Source organism: Babylonia areolata, chromosome 31 (assembly GCF_041734735.1).
Source record: "Babylonia areolata isolate BAREFJ2019XMU chromosome 31, ASM4173473v1, whole genome shotgun sequence".
NCBI lineage: Eukaryota > Metazoa > Mollusca > Gastropoda > Neogastropoda > Buccinidae > Babylonia > Babylonia areolata.
The window spans coordinates 19,536,735-19,551,451 of NC_134906.1; the positions used below are offsets into that span (position 1 = coordinate 19,536,735).

The following is a 14,717-nucleotide window of genomic DNA, read 5'->3' on the forward strand; positions in this document are numbered from 1 at the left end:
ATGAGAGAAAATAGAATAACTGAGGTGACAGAGAGAGAAAATAGAATAACTGAGGTGACAGAGAGAGAAAATAGAATAACTGAGGTGACAGAGAGAGAAAATAGAATAACTGAGGTGACAGAGAGAGAAAATAGAATAACTGAGGTGACACAGAGAATTTAAAGGAGGGGTGAAGGGGTGTCCAGTTTTAACCAGCCCTGCAGCACAATGTATATGCAACTATACAGCACTACAAGCCAGAGACAGACAATTTTCACCATAACCTACACTTTCAGAGAAAAGCCCAAAAGAATGAAAACGAAATCTGCTAAAACACAGAAAATTGGCATGTCTGACATAGGATAATTGATGCAGAATCATTCATTTAGTTGCTGCGGATAAAGCACAGCTCAAACTCACAGCAAAATAGATGTTTCCACAAAGTTACAGCTTTCAAAACTGGTAATTTTTCATAGTGTGGTAGGTTGTATCAGGTAAGCACATCTCACAGAGGCCCCAAAGTGTGAACACACAAACTGAGGAAGACAGTATGATTGAAATGCTGAAAAACTCATTTCCAAGGGGGTTAGGGGTTTGGTGCACCAGTCAGAACTGATGGCTGTAAAGATCAACTAAAGACATTACCTGTTCAGGTAACTCATACCGCCAATAATCCAGGTGATTACATTTTGGCGTGGGAGAAGATAAAGATACAGAAAAGAGATTATATATGCACAGCACACACACACACACATTTTACTCTGTCAACTTGGACTGGGCTACTGTGGAACATACTCCACAACCCAATCGCAAAAAGTTAAGTTCTAGACTATTCAGGAAGAATATATGTGTGTGTATGCATGTTTGTATCTATATGAAATTTTATAGAAATATTGGGATATGCTGGGTTACACTGCTGATCGGGCATCTGCTTAGAAAATGTGGTGTAGAGTATATGGATTTGTTCCATCAGTGACACTCCCTTGTGTAACTGAACTGAACTGAACTGTAGAATCACTGTCAAGGATTACAAGGATAAGTGGTGAATGTTCCACTATCTCAGTCCTCCAACTTCAGCAGAGGTTAATAGAATGATGCTAAACACAAATCTTTTTTCTTTTTTTTTTTTGGCTTTTAGCATATCAAAATGTCACTTTATTTCTGTTCACATTAACTTATCCTGAACGAAAGGCCCCGATGTGACCGATGTGTGTTGCTGTGCTCATGAGCAGGAGACTTATTTCCGCGGTGACTGGTTCACATGGACAGCGCGTGTCAACAACGGCATCTGACCCAGTTTCATCTCAGCCACAAGGCAGACAACAGAATCAGATGAAGGGGACCATCATACCTACGTAATGATCTGAATTTAATCTGTTTGAAACTCTGTGCTTTCCTGGATTCGTTTACAAGTCATCAGTGTGTGCAAATTTCAAACAAAAAAATGCATGTACTTTCATCTCACTGTATGACAGCATAAGAAGTGAGGAAGTTTTATACTTTGTCCCTAACTGACTGGTTATCTTATTGATCACTACTGAATTCTAACATCTGTTTTTTGGTGATTCTATTTCTTACCCCTACAAATAGGTCATCTGTGGGGAAAGTCAGGGGAGCTAACCGGCAGTAGTGCGTGAGCTAAACAGTCAGAAATAAGCATTCATTGTCTCACTGTATCATGCAGTTTTCCTGCTTAAATTATGGAAATGAACTTCTGTGCAGTTAATGTTTGGGATGATGGAAATACCTCTGATAAGGTCAGCTGTAACCTGTGTATTACTGTAGTGTACCTTCAATATCCTGAATACAGCAAATTTACAGTGTAATTACCTCTGTCATTTTATACCACATACAAGTTTATTGCAATCATTTGGTTACACTGCCTTCTTTTTAATTCAGAAACAACCTGTGAGGTTCCTTACTGTTTATGCACATGTTGGAACTTGAAAAACTGTTTCAAAGAGATGAATGTTTACACTAGAGCAATGCTTGGGCACAGGGCTGAATGATTAGCAGATGGTTGAATACACCAAGTGTTTAAAAAGACTGTTAAACTTCTGCCAAAATTGTTATATCTTTGCCAGAATATCTTAAATCTTTGCTGAAACATCAGGTCTTAAATCTTTGATGGAATACCATGGCTTAAACCTTTGCCAAAGTACCAGGTCATAAATCTTAGCAGAAATGCCTGGTCTTGAATTTTGCTGAAATTACATGTCTTTTTTTTTTTTTTTGACAACAGCTAAAGCATGGAAGTCTTACACAGGCAGATTCCAAGAGGAAACTTCTAATCTCCACCTTGAATATGAAATACTTTACAAACATGCTGACTATATTCCCACATCTAAATACAGAAGCACATTCACACATTTCAGGAAAATAGTAGCCCCTGGCTCTGTAAAAAAAAAAAAAAGAAAAGGTTTTTCATAATGCATTCCCAAAATTAGTTCATACAGAATAGGAATTCCATGATGTCATGAATATTGTCGATGATATTCACGTTGTCATAAAAAGCAGCCAAGGAGGGGGCGAAACACACAGTGTTTTACCTGTGACACCACTTGTACAAAAGGTGACCCACACAATCACAGCCAGCTAGCGAGTGACCCACACACAGCACCAGGCAGAACAACAATCAGGCTGGCAGGTGACACAGGTTCAGCAGGTAAAGGATCATCAGTTGTGTTGCACCAAGGCTTGGATCTGAGACAGGCAGACGGTCCAGGTGTTTCTTCACCTGTGAAACAATTGGCACGTGTTGTGCGGTGGTGGGTGTGGCACCACCGCGGCATGCAGAGTTCAAGGCCATGCAGTGAAGTGACAGTCGGGCAGACAACTCTCTATGTCCATAACTTCTCTCCCCCTGCTTGTGCGCAGCGCCAGCGTCGTCCCTCAACGTCATCGTCCTCCAGCTAGTTGTCGTCATCATCGTTGTTGTTGTCATCATCTCTCAAACACTTGCCTTGGCTGAGTTCCTTTTCCTCTATCATCGAATGACTGCCAAAGCTTGCTTCTTCCCATGCTTAGCCTGTCCTGAATGTCTGGAGGTGGTTTTTTTACTCCTCGGTGAAACAACTGTAATTTGTTTTTCTATCAAGAAAGAAATATGTACTCACATGCATTTTTGTGAGTACAGCATTGCACCTTTGACACACAGATGTATATATTTCTCCATGCTTGCACTTTTGATACACAGATTGATACATTTTTCCACACCTTTAGGTGCACACATGCAGCTACCTCTGTGACCATACTGGTTGATTGTGAGGATGATTTGAACATCTTGATGCTTGCAATATGTTTTTCTTGTGTAAATGAACAAGTGTATTCTTGGTTTATCAGTGGTACTTTGTGCATGTTAAACAAATCTGGGTCACTGGGATGAAATGATGATGAAGGGGGTAATTCTGTACTGTTTTGTGACTGGGTGGTGTGTACCAAGAGTTTTTATTTTGCCATTATTCTTCTCATAAACTTGCTGTGCATGAATGTCTCTCTCTATATATATATTCTACTTGATAACTGGGTTGTGCTGGTGTAGAAACTGATTCCTTTAGTCTGAGTTCAAACAAGAAAAAAAACTGAGTGATTCTTTTTCCCTGCAACCACAGAACAAGCACCACTCTCTTCCGTCCGTATCTGTTTGCCATTTTTTCTTTAAACCTCCAAACATTTTTTCCCCTTTTCATTTCCTCTGTCTCCAGCCCAGTTGAGGAGATCAATGTCATGAGGCATGTGTCAATCACAGTCAGGTTAACTAATGGAGAACACAGACGGATCAACAAGTGCTGCTCTTCAGTCCAGAGAAATCTGCTGAGTTGAGCTTGGGTCTGACGGGGCCGGTGATTCCGTTGCGAGACGCTGCAGTGGGAGCGGGCTGTCGGCCGTCCAGGGTGGCTGAGTTGTTGTTGCTGTTGTCGGTGGCCGTGTTGGCCATGTTGTTGGAGTTGGCGTGCTCCTTCAGCTCGGCCAAGGCCTGCAGTAGTTTGGCGTTGGCGCTGTCCAGGGTTCGAAGCCGTTGCTCCTGGATCTCGATGACTTTCTGCTTCTCGTGAACCACCTTCTGCATCTCTGCCTGCTCCTTGCGCAGCTCTTCTTCGATGGTCACCAGCCTGCCACACAACCACACATCACTGTTAGCGTCAAGGACATTCAACTTAACTCCTCCTCCTCCTGAAAACTTGACAGACCTGTCAATGATGACTGACTAACTGACTGAAAACTTGACAGACCTGTCAATGATGATTCACTGACAGATTGAAAACTTGACAGACCTTTCAATGATGATTGACTGACAGACTGAAAACTTGACAGACCTGTCAATGATGATTGACTGACTGACTGAAAACTTGACAGACCTGTCAATGATGATTGACTGACGGACTGAAAACTTGACAGACCTGTCAATGATGATTGACTGACTGACTGAAAACTTGACAGACCTGTCAATGATGACTGACTAACTGACTGAAAACTTGACAGACCTGTCAATGATTGACTGACTGACTGAAAACTTGACAGACCTTTCAATGATGATTGACTGACGGACTGAAAACTTGACAGACCTGTCAATGATGATTGACTGACTGACTGAAAACTTGACAGACCTGTCAATGATGATTGACTGACTGACTGAAAACTTGACAGACCTGTCAATGATTGACTGACTGACTGAAAACTTGACAGACCTTTCAATGATGATTGACTGACTGACTGAAAACTTGACAGACCTTTCAATGATGATTGACTGACTGACTGAAAACTTGACAGACCTGTCAATAATTGACTGACTGACTGAAAACTTGACAGACCTGTCAATGATGATTGACTGACTGACTGAAAACTTGACAGACCTGTCAATGATTGACTGACTGACTGAAAACTTGACAGACCTTTCAATGATGATTCACTGACTGACTGAAAACTTGACAGACCTGTCAATGATGATTGACTGACTGAAAACTTGACAGACCTTTCAATGATGGATTTCATCTGTCCATCCTTCTCGGCCTGCTGCTGACGGATTCGTTGCTCGCTCTCTGCCAGACGTGACTGCCAGTCCTCCATCAGCTGGTGCGTGTCCACCTCGTGCTCCATCAGCCTCATCTCTGCTGACTGCAGCCTGACCTGGGCCTCCATCAGCTGCTGCCTCAGCACGTGCACCTCGTTCTCATACTGCGCACAGTGAGCATGGAGTTAATTTGATTTCTCTTTGGAGACAATGAAGTTTTGTGTGTACTGGGTAATAGGTTTGTAGGCATGGTGGGGTGGTGGTACTGGTGACATGGACATTGGGAAAAACAACATAATTCATGTGATTAAACAACACAGTAATTCATGTGAAAAACAAAATAATTCACTAAACAAAACAACACAATAATTCACATGAAAAAATAACATGTACTTTATCATTTCATGTGAAAAACAAAAGCAACAACAAAACAATAATGAACATGAAAACCCCCCAAACAAACCAATAATTGACATGATAAGACAACACAATATTTCAAGTGAAAAAATAACAATAATTCGCATGAAAAAACAATAAGACACATAGACCATGAATATAGTGAAGCATAGTTGATTTTGTTCTTTTCCCAGTCTTTTCTTTATATTCTTATCAATGTACACAACAGAACAATGTATATAAATAACATATATCCATACATAAGTCCTAGTCATATGTGTCTGTCTCCCCCTTTTTTTCACCCCCCCACCCCAATTTATGTTAGACTCTAACTTTTTTCTTGTATGTCTTGTGTGGATGCATGCCACAAGTACTGACTATGCGTATTGTTTCATGGAGGTGCTCAAAGCCCACTATTTGCGAAGTTTACACCATTTAAGAACTATATCATTACTATTACAGACAAGACATAATCGATACACACCAAAAACAATAATCAATACACACCAAAAACAAACACAAACAGAAAAAAAGTACTTCCTAAAAAGAAAAAAAAAGTGTCCTGCTAACAAATACAAAGTGAACAAGTAAAAAGATAGTCTAGCAACAGCTATGTTTAACACAACTTTCTGTTACATCAGGCCTGTTAACAGGGAAATCCACATTATCAATATCATACTGTATATTTAACACAACTTTCTGTTACATCAGGCCTGTTAACAGGGAAATCCACACTATCAATATTATACTGTATATTTAACACAACGTTCTGTTACAACAGGCCTGTTAACACGGAAATCCTCATTATCAATATCATACTGTATACTGTGACCCAAAAGTCTGATGCATTTAAACATAAATCAGCATCTGTAACATCAAACTGGACCAAGTATTCACTATCACCAGCAATGATCATGATGAGCGACTTAAAATTTGTTTGTGGTGGTCAGATGATAGACAGACTGATATCAATAAATGTCAAAGAACCATTACCATGCAAAATTAATAAACTTCTGAAGTACAAAAACAAAGTCATGAAAATGATACAGAAACAAAGTGTAAACTTAATAAAGCTGGTTTATGCGGTTTAAACAGAGGACAATTCAAACACATTCATACACATAAATGCTTTTAAGTGATGATATCTCCTTCATGTGCCGGTTTTTCCTGCACTGTCTTCTCTAAGATGACATCATCGGATTGATGGTCTACCAAACCACGTGAAATACAGCTTTCAATTTACAGAACTTTACAATGAACACCCTGGTCAAACAACAAACTATCAAATGACGATCCCTCACAAAACCAGCACCCCGGATCACCACTAACCTCCTGCTTGGTGCGTTCCTGTTCCTGCAGTTTCCTCTGCACGGAACTGATGCCCATGTGGACGGCACTCTGTGGGGACAGGCGACGACTGTTCAGCGACCCCTGACTCTGGGAGCTGTGAACACTGGAGAAGCTGTCCTCGCGGGAGAACATGCGGGAGGAGCTGCTGCTCCCAGAGTTCCCAGCATGCACTGGGGTGCTGGTTTTGGCGATGACAGAATCGGTGGCCGTGCGCCGGAGCTGCTCGGCGTGCTGTCTCTGCAGACAGCCAAAGTCCATGCTGTGAGACAGGTGGTAGGGCCGCAGTCCCAAGTTCCGCTGCTCTCCGCTGGCGGAGGAGGAATCACAGTAAGAGTTGGTGCGCTCGGGGCGAGGGGGGATGAGTGGGGGGGTGTCTGCGTCCTCGCCCGACTTGGTCAACAGTTTGTCCGGCCGGGGGGGCACTTCAGGGGGAGAGCCGTGCGAGTTGGACCGCGCCACGCGGGGGCTGTTCTCCGCCGGCTGTGCGGAGGAACCTTGGGACCCCAGGGAGAAGTGAACCCCCCCGGCCAGAACCTGACCCCCGGCTCCTCCTCCCCCCTCCTGTGGCTGGGCCTTGTCCGGTCTGGAGGGGAGGTAAGAGTGTTCGTTGAGTGACTCGTTGCTGCCACTGGAGCTGGACAGCTGAGACAGTTTCCTGAGGGGGTCGATGGAGGGGGCTGACTTGGCGCGCTCCGTCTTGACGGGGCTGCCCTGCTGCAGACTTTTAGAATCCTCCCCGCTGGACAGGGAGCTGCAGCTGTCCTCCTTCCCCACACCCCCTCCTCCTCCCTCCCCCCTGGGACACGCCGGCTGGGGGTGGTGGTGGTGGGGGTGGTGCTGGCGGTGGAGGGGTGTGTGGTGGTGGCGGTGGTGTTGGTGCGACAGCTGCTGGTGTCGGTACAGGGGGTTGGAGAAGGACAGGGGCTGCATGGGGTACTGGATGACCGGGGACCTCGTCACCTCCCTCGTCGTTGTCCCCCCCTCCACCCCCACTCCTCCCTGCTGCTGCTGTGCCTCCACGGGGCTGCTGCTCTGGCTGTAACCGAAGGACTGGTATCCAGAGGAGGCGACGGTGGACAGCTGGCTGATGGACACCTGGGAGCCGTTGGTGGGGCACTCCTCCAGGGAGGAGTTCTGCCCCCCTTCGTCGTCCATGAAGGGGATCAGGTCGATGTAGTCTCCGTTCACGTTGCCGCTGTCCGCCGCACTCACCATCTGGCTCCATGTCTCCTTCACGCTGTCCTGGTTGAAAGAGCGCTGAAGGCTGACCGACACGTCACCCACCTCACCCCCACGCCCCCCTCCACCACCACCACCCACACCGTACACCGAGGAGCTCATGGAGGAAGTGGTGGAGGAGTAAAGGGCAGAGAACTCGTCCACGTCCTGACCTTTCTGCGAGGCCAGCAGCAGGGAGGGAGGGGCCGACTCTGTCTCCCTCGACTCGTCCCTCAGGGCGCGGGCTGCGAAAGCCTGGAGGTCCTCCTCAGACTCCCCGCACTGCCGCAGCATGTCGCGCAAGGCCTCGGTCGGGGAGGTGTCCAGGAAGGGGGCGCTGCGCGTCACGTGGATGGGCGTGTGGGTGTTGGCGTGAGGGGGATGCGGGGTGGAGGAGAAGGGCAGGGTGGGGGTGGTGGGCATGTTGTCGTAGAAGATCTGGCTCTGGCGGCTGGGCTGGGTCTGTCCCACGGAGGGGTCGTCCAGGGCCTGGGAGATGGCCGTCAGGATGGTCTGCAGGCCGCTCAGCTTCTCCTGGGTCCCCTGGGGGGTACATGCACACACACAGTGCTGCCGTCATCATCATGTGGTGTTATGTTGTGCCAGTTATTGACTGATTGAAATGGACACTTATATAGCGCCTATCTTTGGTCGGAGACCAAGCTCTAAGCGCTTTACAAACACGGAGTCATTTACACAGCAGGCTGCCTACCTGGATAGAGCCGACTGATGGCTGCCACTGGGCGCTCATCATTTGTTTCCTGTGTCATTCAATCAGATTTCAGGCACGCACACATACACGCTCAGACAGACATGTAACATTTTACGTGTATGACTGTTTTGTTTATTTACCCCGCCATGTAGGCAGCCATACTCCGTTTTCGAGGATGTGCATGCTGGGTATGTTTCTGTTTCCATAACCCACCGAACGCTGACATGGATTACAGGATCTTTAATGTGCATATTTGATCTGTGTCTGCGTACACACGAAGGGGATTCAGGCACTAGCAGGTCTGCATATGTTGACCTGGGAGACTGGAAAAATCTCTGCCATTTACACACCAGGTGCCGTCACCGACATTCGAACCCGGGACCCTCAGATTTAAAGTTCAACGCTTTAACCACTCAGCTATTGCGCCCATCATGTGGAGTTATGTTGTGCTAGTTATGTGAAGTTATGTTCTGCCAAATTTCGAAGTTATATTGTTGTGCCAGTTATGTCAAGTTACATTGTACCAGTTATGTGAATTAGTGTCAATTATGCTAATTTATACAGAGTCAATAACATGAATTCATATAGTGTCGATTATGTTAAGTTATATAGCATCAATTTTGTGAATGTATACAGTGTTAATTATAATAATTAATATAGCTTCAATAATGTGAATTAGTGTCAATTATGTGAATTTGTAGAGTCAATTATGTGAATGTATATAATGTCAATTATGTGAATTTATGTAGAGACAATTAGGTGAATTCATTAAGTGTCAATGATATAAATCTATATAGTGTCAATTATTTGGAATCTATATCAAGTCAAATATGTAAATTTATATGGCCCCATCACTGTGAATTCATCACACCAGAAATGTGGATCTATATATGGCCAATAACATTAATCTATCTGTCTGCGCAAAGTTTCAATTTAATATTGTGTCAATAATGTCAATCTATACTGCACCAATAATGTGAATTCATGTACTGCCAATAACTTGAAATTCACACTGCGCTAATTTTGTGAATTTATACTGCACAAATAATACGAATATCTATAGTGTCAGATTTCTACACTGGCTTTGAGGCCCTTCATAAAAACAGATATTTCTGCTTTTGTGCTGTCACGAATCAACTAATGTAATTCTCTTCTCACAGGCTGCTCACAAAATCTTTCTTCAGCAAATTGAAAAACTTCAAAACTATGCTGCCCGTCTGACTCTCAGAGTCCCACGTACTGATCACATTTCTCCCCACTTCCGTACTGTACACTGGCTCTCTATTGAAGCGAGAATTAAATACAAAGTTGCGTGTCTCTGCTCTTCTGCTTTCCACACTGCAGAACCTACATATCTTTCAAGAACCCTCTGTTCTTCCTCTGACTGTTACCTTCTGAAACTTCCTTGTGTCAATATAAGAACTTATGGTGAACATTCTTTCCTCTTTGCTGCTCCTCACATCTGGAACAACTTCCTGATCATATCCCTGCATCTGATTCTATCTCTACCTTTTTCTCTCTTCACTAAAAACTCATCTTTTTAAAACCTCTCTGTAAGCGCTCTCAGCTTCCTTCTTCTCCAACACCATGATAGCTCACTTTGGATGCATGACGAATGAGAGAATGAGAGTGGGGGTGGGGTGGGGAGTGGGAGCAGGTGAAGGGAGGGGTTTTGAGAAAGAGTGGTCATGAATGATAAATGTAATTTGTAACTTTTTCTTTAATGTAAAGCACCCTGAGCTCTTAGAGAGAAAAAGTATTACATAAACGTGCATTCTTCTTCTTCTTCTTATAAACAGGAACACACATAGCTCTCACAAGTGGTTGCATGGGCCAAAACTTCAAAACCAGCACTGACCTGTGGAGCTCTAGGGATGAAGTCCAGGAGGACTGTGTGCAGCAGAGACAGCTCCCTGCCCAGGTCCACGTCACCATCATACTGCAGGAACTGGTTGCCACTTTCCTCACTCTGAAACAACACAAACTTAATAATAATAATAACCAAAATAATAATGATGTACATTTGTATAGTGCTTACCCTGCAGCACTAAGCGGCTTTAACAATAAACCTATTATGAATAAGAAACAGGAACATAATCAAAATACATGAAAAAAACAACTATTAGACACAGATCAACACTCTACGTTATAAATGTATTCACAAATCAGTAAAGAAAGAAACACACACACACACACACACACAAGATAATAATATTCTCACAGATATTTTTCTCAGGAAGGTCTTCATGTTGGCAGCCTCTGTCTCAATGAAGCCGTTCATGAACGTCATGAATTCCTCCTTGGCCCCAAACCTGGCAGACATGAAAAAAGTTCATTAAAAACTGACACCCACCCACCAACACAGACATGGATATGACTTTTCAGACTGAACAATCATCAATGTTACTGTTATAGACAGGGATTATTGGCCCCAAACTCGGTCGTCTCATAATGGAATGATACCTGCATGTTTCTTGCACAGTAATAATGATAATGTGTATATCTATATATCTCTTACCCTGCCGGCTGTAATCATGTTTACCAATACTTGAACAAGATGAATATAATAAACAACAACAAAGGAATTGCAAAAACTCACCAAAAATGTTATTTTTCAAACAGTGTAACATCACTCACAACATACACACCTGTCAAATCAGAGTAAGTGAAAGTGTGAAAGTCAGGTCTGTTTTAAAACATAAAACGTAAATGTACACACACAAAAATAAACACACATCCTAAAACTAAGACGAACACAGCTGAATTCAAACACACTGAAATCCTATGAAACAACAGAATACTTTTCAGTAAACCTATCCTTTCATGGCATTACGGCAACAAGGAAGTGAAAGCCCTGACAGAAGTATAGGAAAAAAAATACTGATGCCATTCCATTTTTTTTTTCAACCTCACAAAAAACAGAATATCACAACTGAATCACACTTTGCTGTTGTCATTACAATTATCTCCCTTCCTTCACACACTTCACAGTGTGTACACAGGAATTTGCTATTATTGTTCTCCTCCATAAATGTACTTTGATATTCGTTATCTTTGGTGTGTGCGTGTGTGTGTGTGTGTGTGTGTGAACTTCCCTCACTCCACATAGTCCTTACAAAATGGCCATGTCTCTTACCATATAGACCAGCACAACCAACGCAGCACACACTGACAAAAAACCGCTGCTATACCTATCATAACAGATAGTTCCTTACTTGGTGAAGTTGGCCAGAGTCTGAATGGTCTTGGCAATCAGGGTCAGGTTTCTGGCTGCACGCTCCTCAGGGTACTCTGCAAAGTCACATATAAAATCATTCTAATTCATCTATTCATAATCTTTTTGTTGCTTATAAACCCAGCCAACCACACAGGGCTAAACATACATCAGGGTGCTGAAAAACACCACAGAGGAGACTTTTCATGACTAGAAAAATGCTTTCTTTGAATCTTCAACTGAACAGAGATATGATGATGATGATGAAGAAGAAGAAGACCAAAGAGAATGAAGAAGAAGAAGGAGAGAGAGAGAGAGAGAGAGAGAGAGAGAGAGAGAGAGAGAGAGAGAGAGAGAGAATAACAGACTGAGAGAGAGAAAAACAGAGAGACACAGAGGGAGAGAGAGAATAACACAGACTGACAGACAGAGACAAAAAGAGAGATGGTATAACAGATAGAGAGATAGAGATAGATAAAGAGAGAGAGACAGAATGAATGAATGTTTTATTGCTTTCAGACCAAAGGCATCATTGCATTGGGATGCTGGGAAGGGAGAGAGAGAGGGAGAGACAGAGAAAGAGAATAACACAGACTGAGAAAGAGAGACAGAGAGAGAGAGAGATGGATGGATGGATGGATGGATGGTTTATTCATATAAGGCCATTGACCCTCATGAACGAGGTAAACAATGTACAACAAATATAGTATCTGCATTTGACTAATAATCATAATCTTAATCCTAATGAGTTCAGCAATCAGAGAGAGAGAGAGAGAGAGAGAGAGAGAGAGATTTGGTGACACATGGACACACACACATGGACAGCCAGAGGGTGGCCCCACCTTGCGTCAGGTTGAAGAGACTGGGCGACAGGATGGCGGGACAGAGGAAGCGGAGGAAGATGGAAGCACTGATCAGGTTGTCGCTGAAGTCTTCCTTCCCTTTCTCGCGGCAGTGCTCACGGAAGTTGGTGAACACCTCACGCAGCTCACTGGCACAATGAATGAACAACAAACAATTATTTTTCCAGGGTATTGAGATGAGCACAATAACAAGAATTTTTTTTTTACCCCCAGCCCCAGGGTTCCAAAATAACAGAAAAATGACAAGAAAAAAAAAGAGAGGAAAGTGAAATATGAAGAAAAGAGGAAGAGAGGGGGTGTGGATGGTGAGAGTGAAAAAGAAGAGAGAGAGAGAGCGAGACAAAGAGAGAGAATCAATTTGACCAAAAGCCATAAATCTGAACTCCTGCATTGCACTGGAGCAGTTCTTAGGCCATCAAGCGATTTCTTACACTTGGCTCCAGGACAACTAAACATTATATGGAAATTTACAGCCATGAACAATCAGGGAAGTGATTTCACACACACACACACACACCACACACACACTCTGAGAAAATCTGTTGTGACAAAAAGAAATACAACACACACACACACCCACACACACGCAATCTGATAAAAATACGTTTCCATAAAAAGAAATACAATACACAGACACAGATGCGACAAAAAGAAATAAAATACACAGACACTGACACAGACACAATCTACGAAAAATATGTTGTGACAAAAAGAATTTCAGTACACAGACACACAAAATGTCAACCCCTGGCCACTAACTTGGGGAAGTAGAAGAAGACACACACACACACACACACACACACACAATCAGCCAGCCCTTGCCCACTAACTTGGGGAAGTAGCAGAAGACACACACACACACACACACACAATCAGCCAGCCGCTGCCCACTGACTTGGGGAAGTAGCAGTAGGAGTTGATGATCTTGACCCAGGCCATGTTGGCGTACATGACCAGGTTGGACTGGTGGCACTGCAGGGTGGCGGGGTTGTTCACCTTCTTGGGGTCCACCTCGCAGTCGTCCTCGCTCTTCACTAGGATCTTCACAAAGTCCCCTAGCGTGTCACGCAGGTACTGAAACACAACACCCATGTCTTGGGCTTACGATGTGGGTCAGCAAGGTGCTGGACTTCTATTGTGGTGTTCACCAGTGATCAGGGTTTGAGGCCTGTTTCAGCATGGTGTTGTGTCCTTCGGAAAGAAGCTTTACTTCCATTTTCCTCTCTCTACCCGGGTCTGATTGTGTACTGGACTTCAGAAGAGGAAGGTTAAAATGGCAGAAGAAGAGGATTGGACTCCATCTTTCTATGCGGAGCCCTAGACACTGTGGATATGAATATACTGCCCTGATGCCCAGAAAAGGCTTTGGGGACCTTTCACCTTATGTTCCCTAAGTATGTGAGTAGGTTTGGCCATAGGGGCAGGAAATGCCAGTGAGAGTAAGTGGGAGTGCATGTGAGAATGTGTGTGTGTGTGTACCTGTATGTGTGCGCATGTGTATGCATGTGTGTGTAAGCAAATAAACTCTGTGTGTGTGTGTGTATGTGTGTTTGTGTGTGTGGTGCACATGTGCCTGTGTGCGTGCGTGTGTACATTGCTTTCCTGCATTCTCTAAATGGAATTATTTTTGCATTACTCATCCCCAGTCCCTCCCAGTACACATGCACGTGTGTGCATAAAAACTCTCACACACACACACACTGAGGGTTCCTTCACAGCAGTCTAAGTGCCCAAAAGTTCACAGGCAGCTATCGATTTCACAATGCCTGGAGCTCATCTGCATACAGCACCGTTAGTCATGACACAGAAAAAATGTAAAAGAAAAAGAGAAGATGAAAAAAAAAACAATGAAAAAAAACCCAAAGAGCTCAGCCTGGGTGTATGACAAAGCAAATACTGTCGTCTGTAGGAGGCTCAGTAAGCGGTGTCCCAAGTACGTTAAATCACAACAGAGCGCTACGGAACACCACCAAA

At 43.8% G+C, this 14,717-nt stretch overlaps 1 protein-coding gene across 10 annotated transcripts in view; it reads right to left on the minus strand.

Annotated features, from left to right (window-relative positions):
• Nucleotides 1-8: 8 nt before the first annotated feature.
• LOC143276119 (uncharacterized) overlaps nucleotides 9-14,717 on the minus strand; it is a 355,742-nt gene continuing 341,033 nt past the window's right edge. For all 10 annotated transcript variants that reach the window (XM_076580521.1, XM_076580519.1, XM_076580518.1 and 7 more), the window contains 8 exons: nucleotides 13,639-13,817; nucleotides 12,723-12,871; nucleotides 11,882-11,957; nucleotides 10,888-10,978; nucleotides 10,525-10,635; nucleotides 6,716-8,497; nucleotides 4,952-5,154; nucleotides 9-4,091 (listed from right to left, as the gene is read on the minus strand). In XM_076580521.1, coding sequence (XP_076436636.1) covers nucleotides 3,758-4,091; nucleotides 4,952-5,154; nucleotides 6,716-8,497; nucleotides 10,525-10,635; nucleotides 10,888-10,978; nucleotides 11,882-11,957; nucleotides 12,723-12,871; nucleotides 13,639-13,817 — 2,925 coding nt within the window. In that variant the 3' untranslated portion in view covers nucleotides 9-3,757. The remainder of the gene's footprint in view (nucleotides 4,092-4,951; nucleotides 5,155-6,715; nucleotides 8,498-10,524; nucleotides 10,636-10,887; nucleotides 10,979-11,881; nucleotides 11,958-12,722; nucleotides 12,872-13,638; nucleotides 13,818-14,717) is intronic.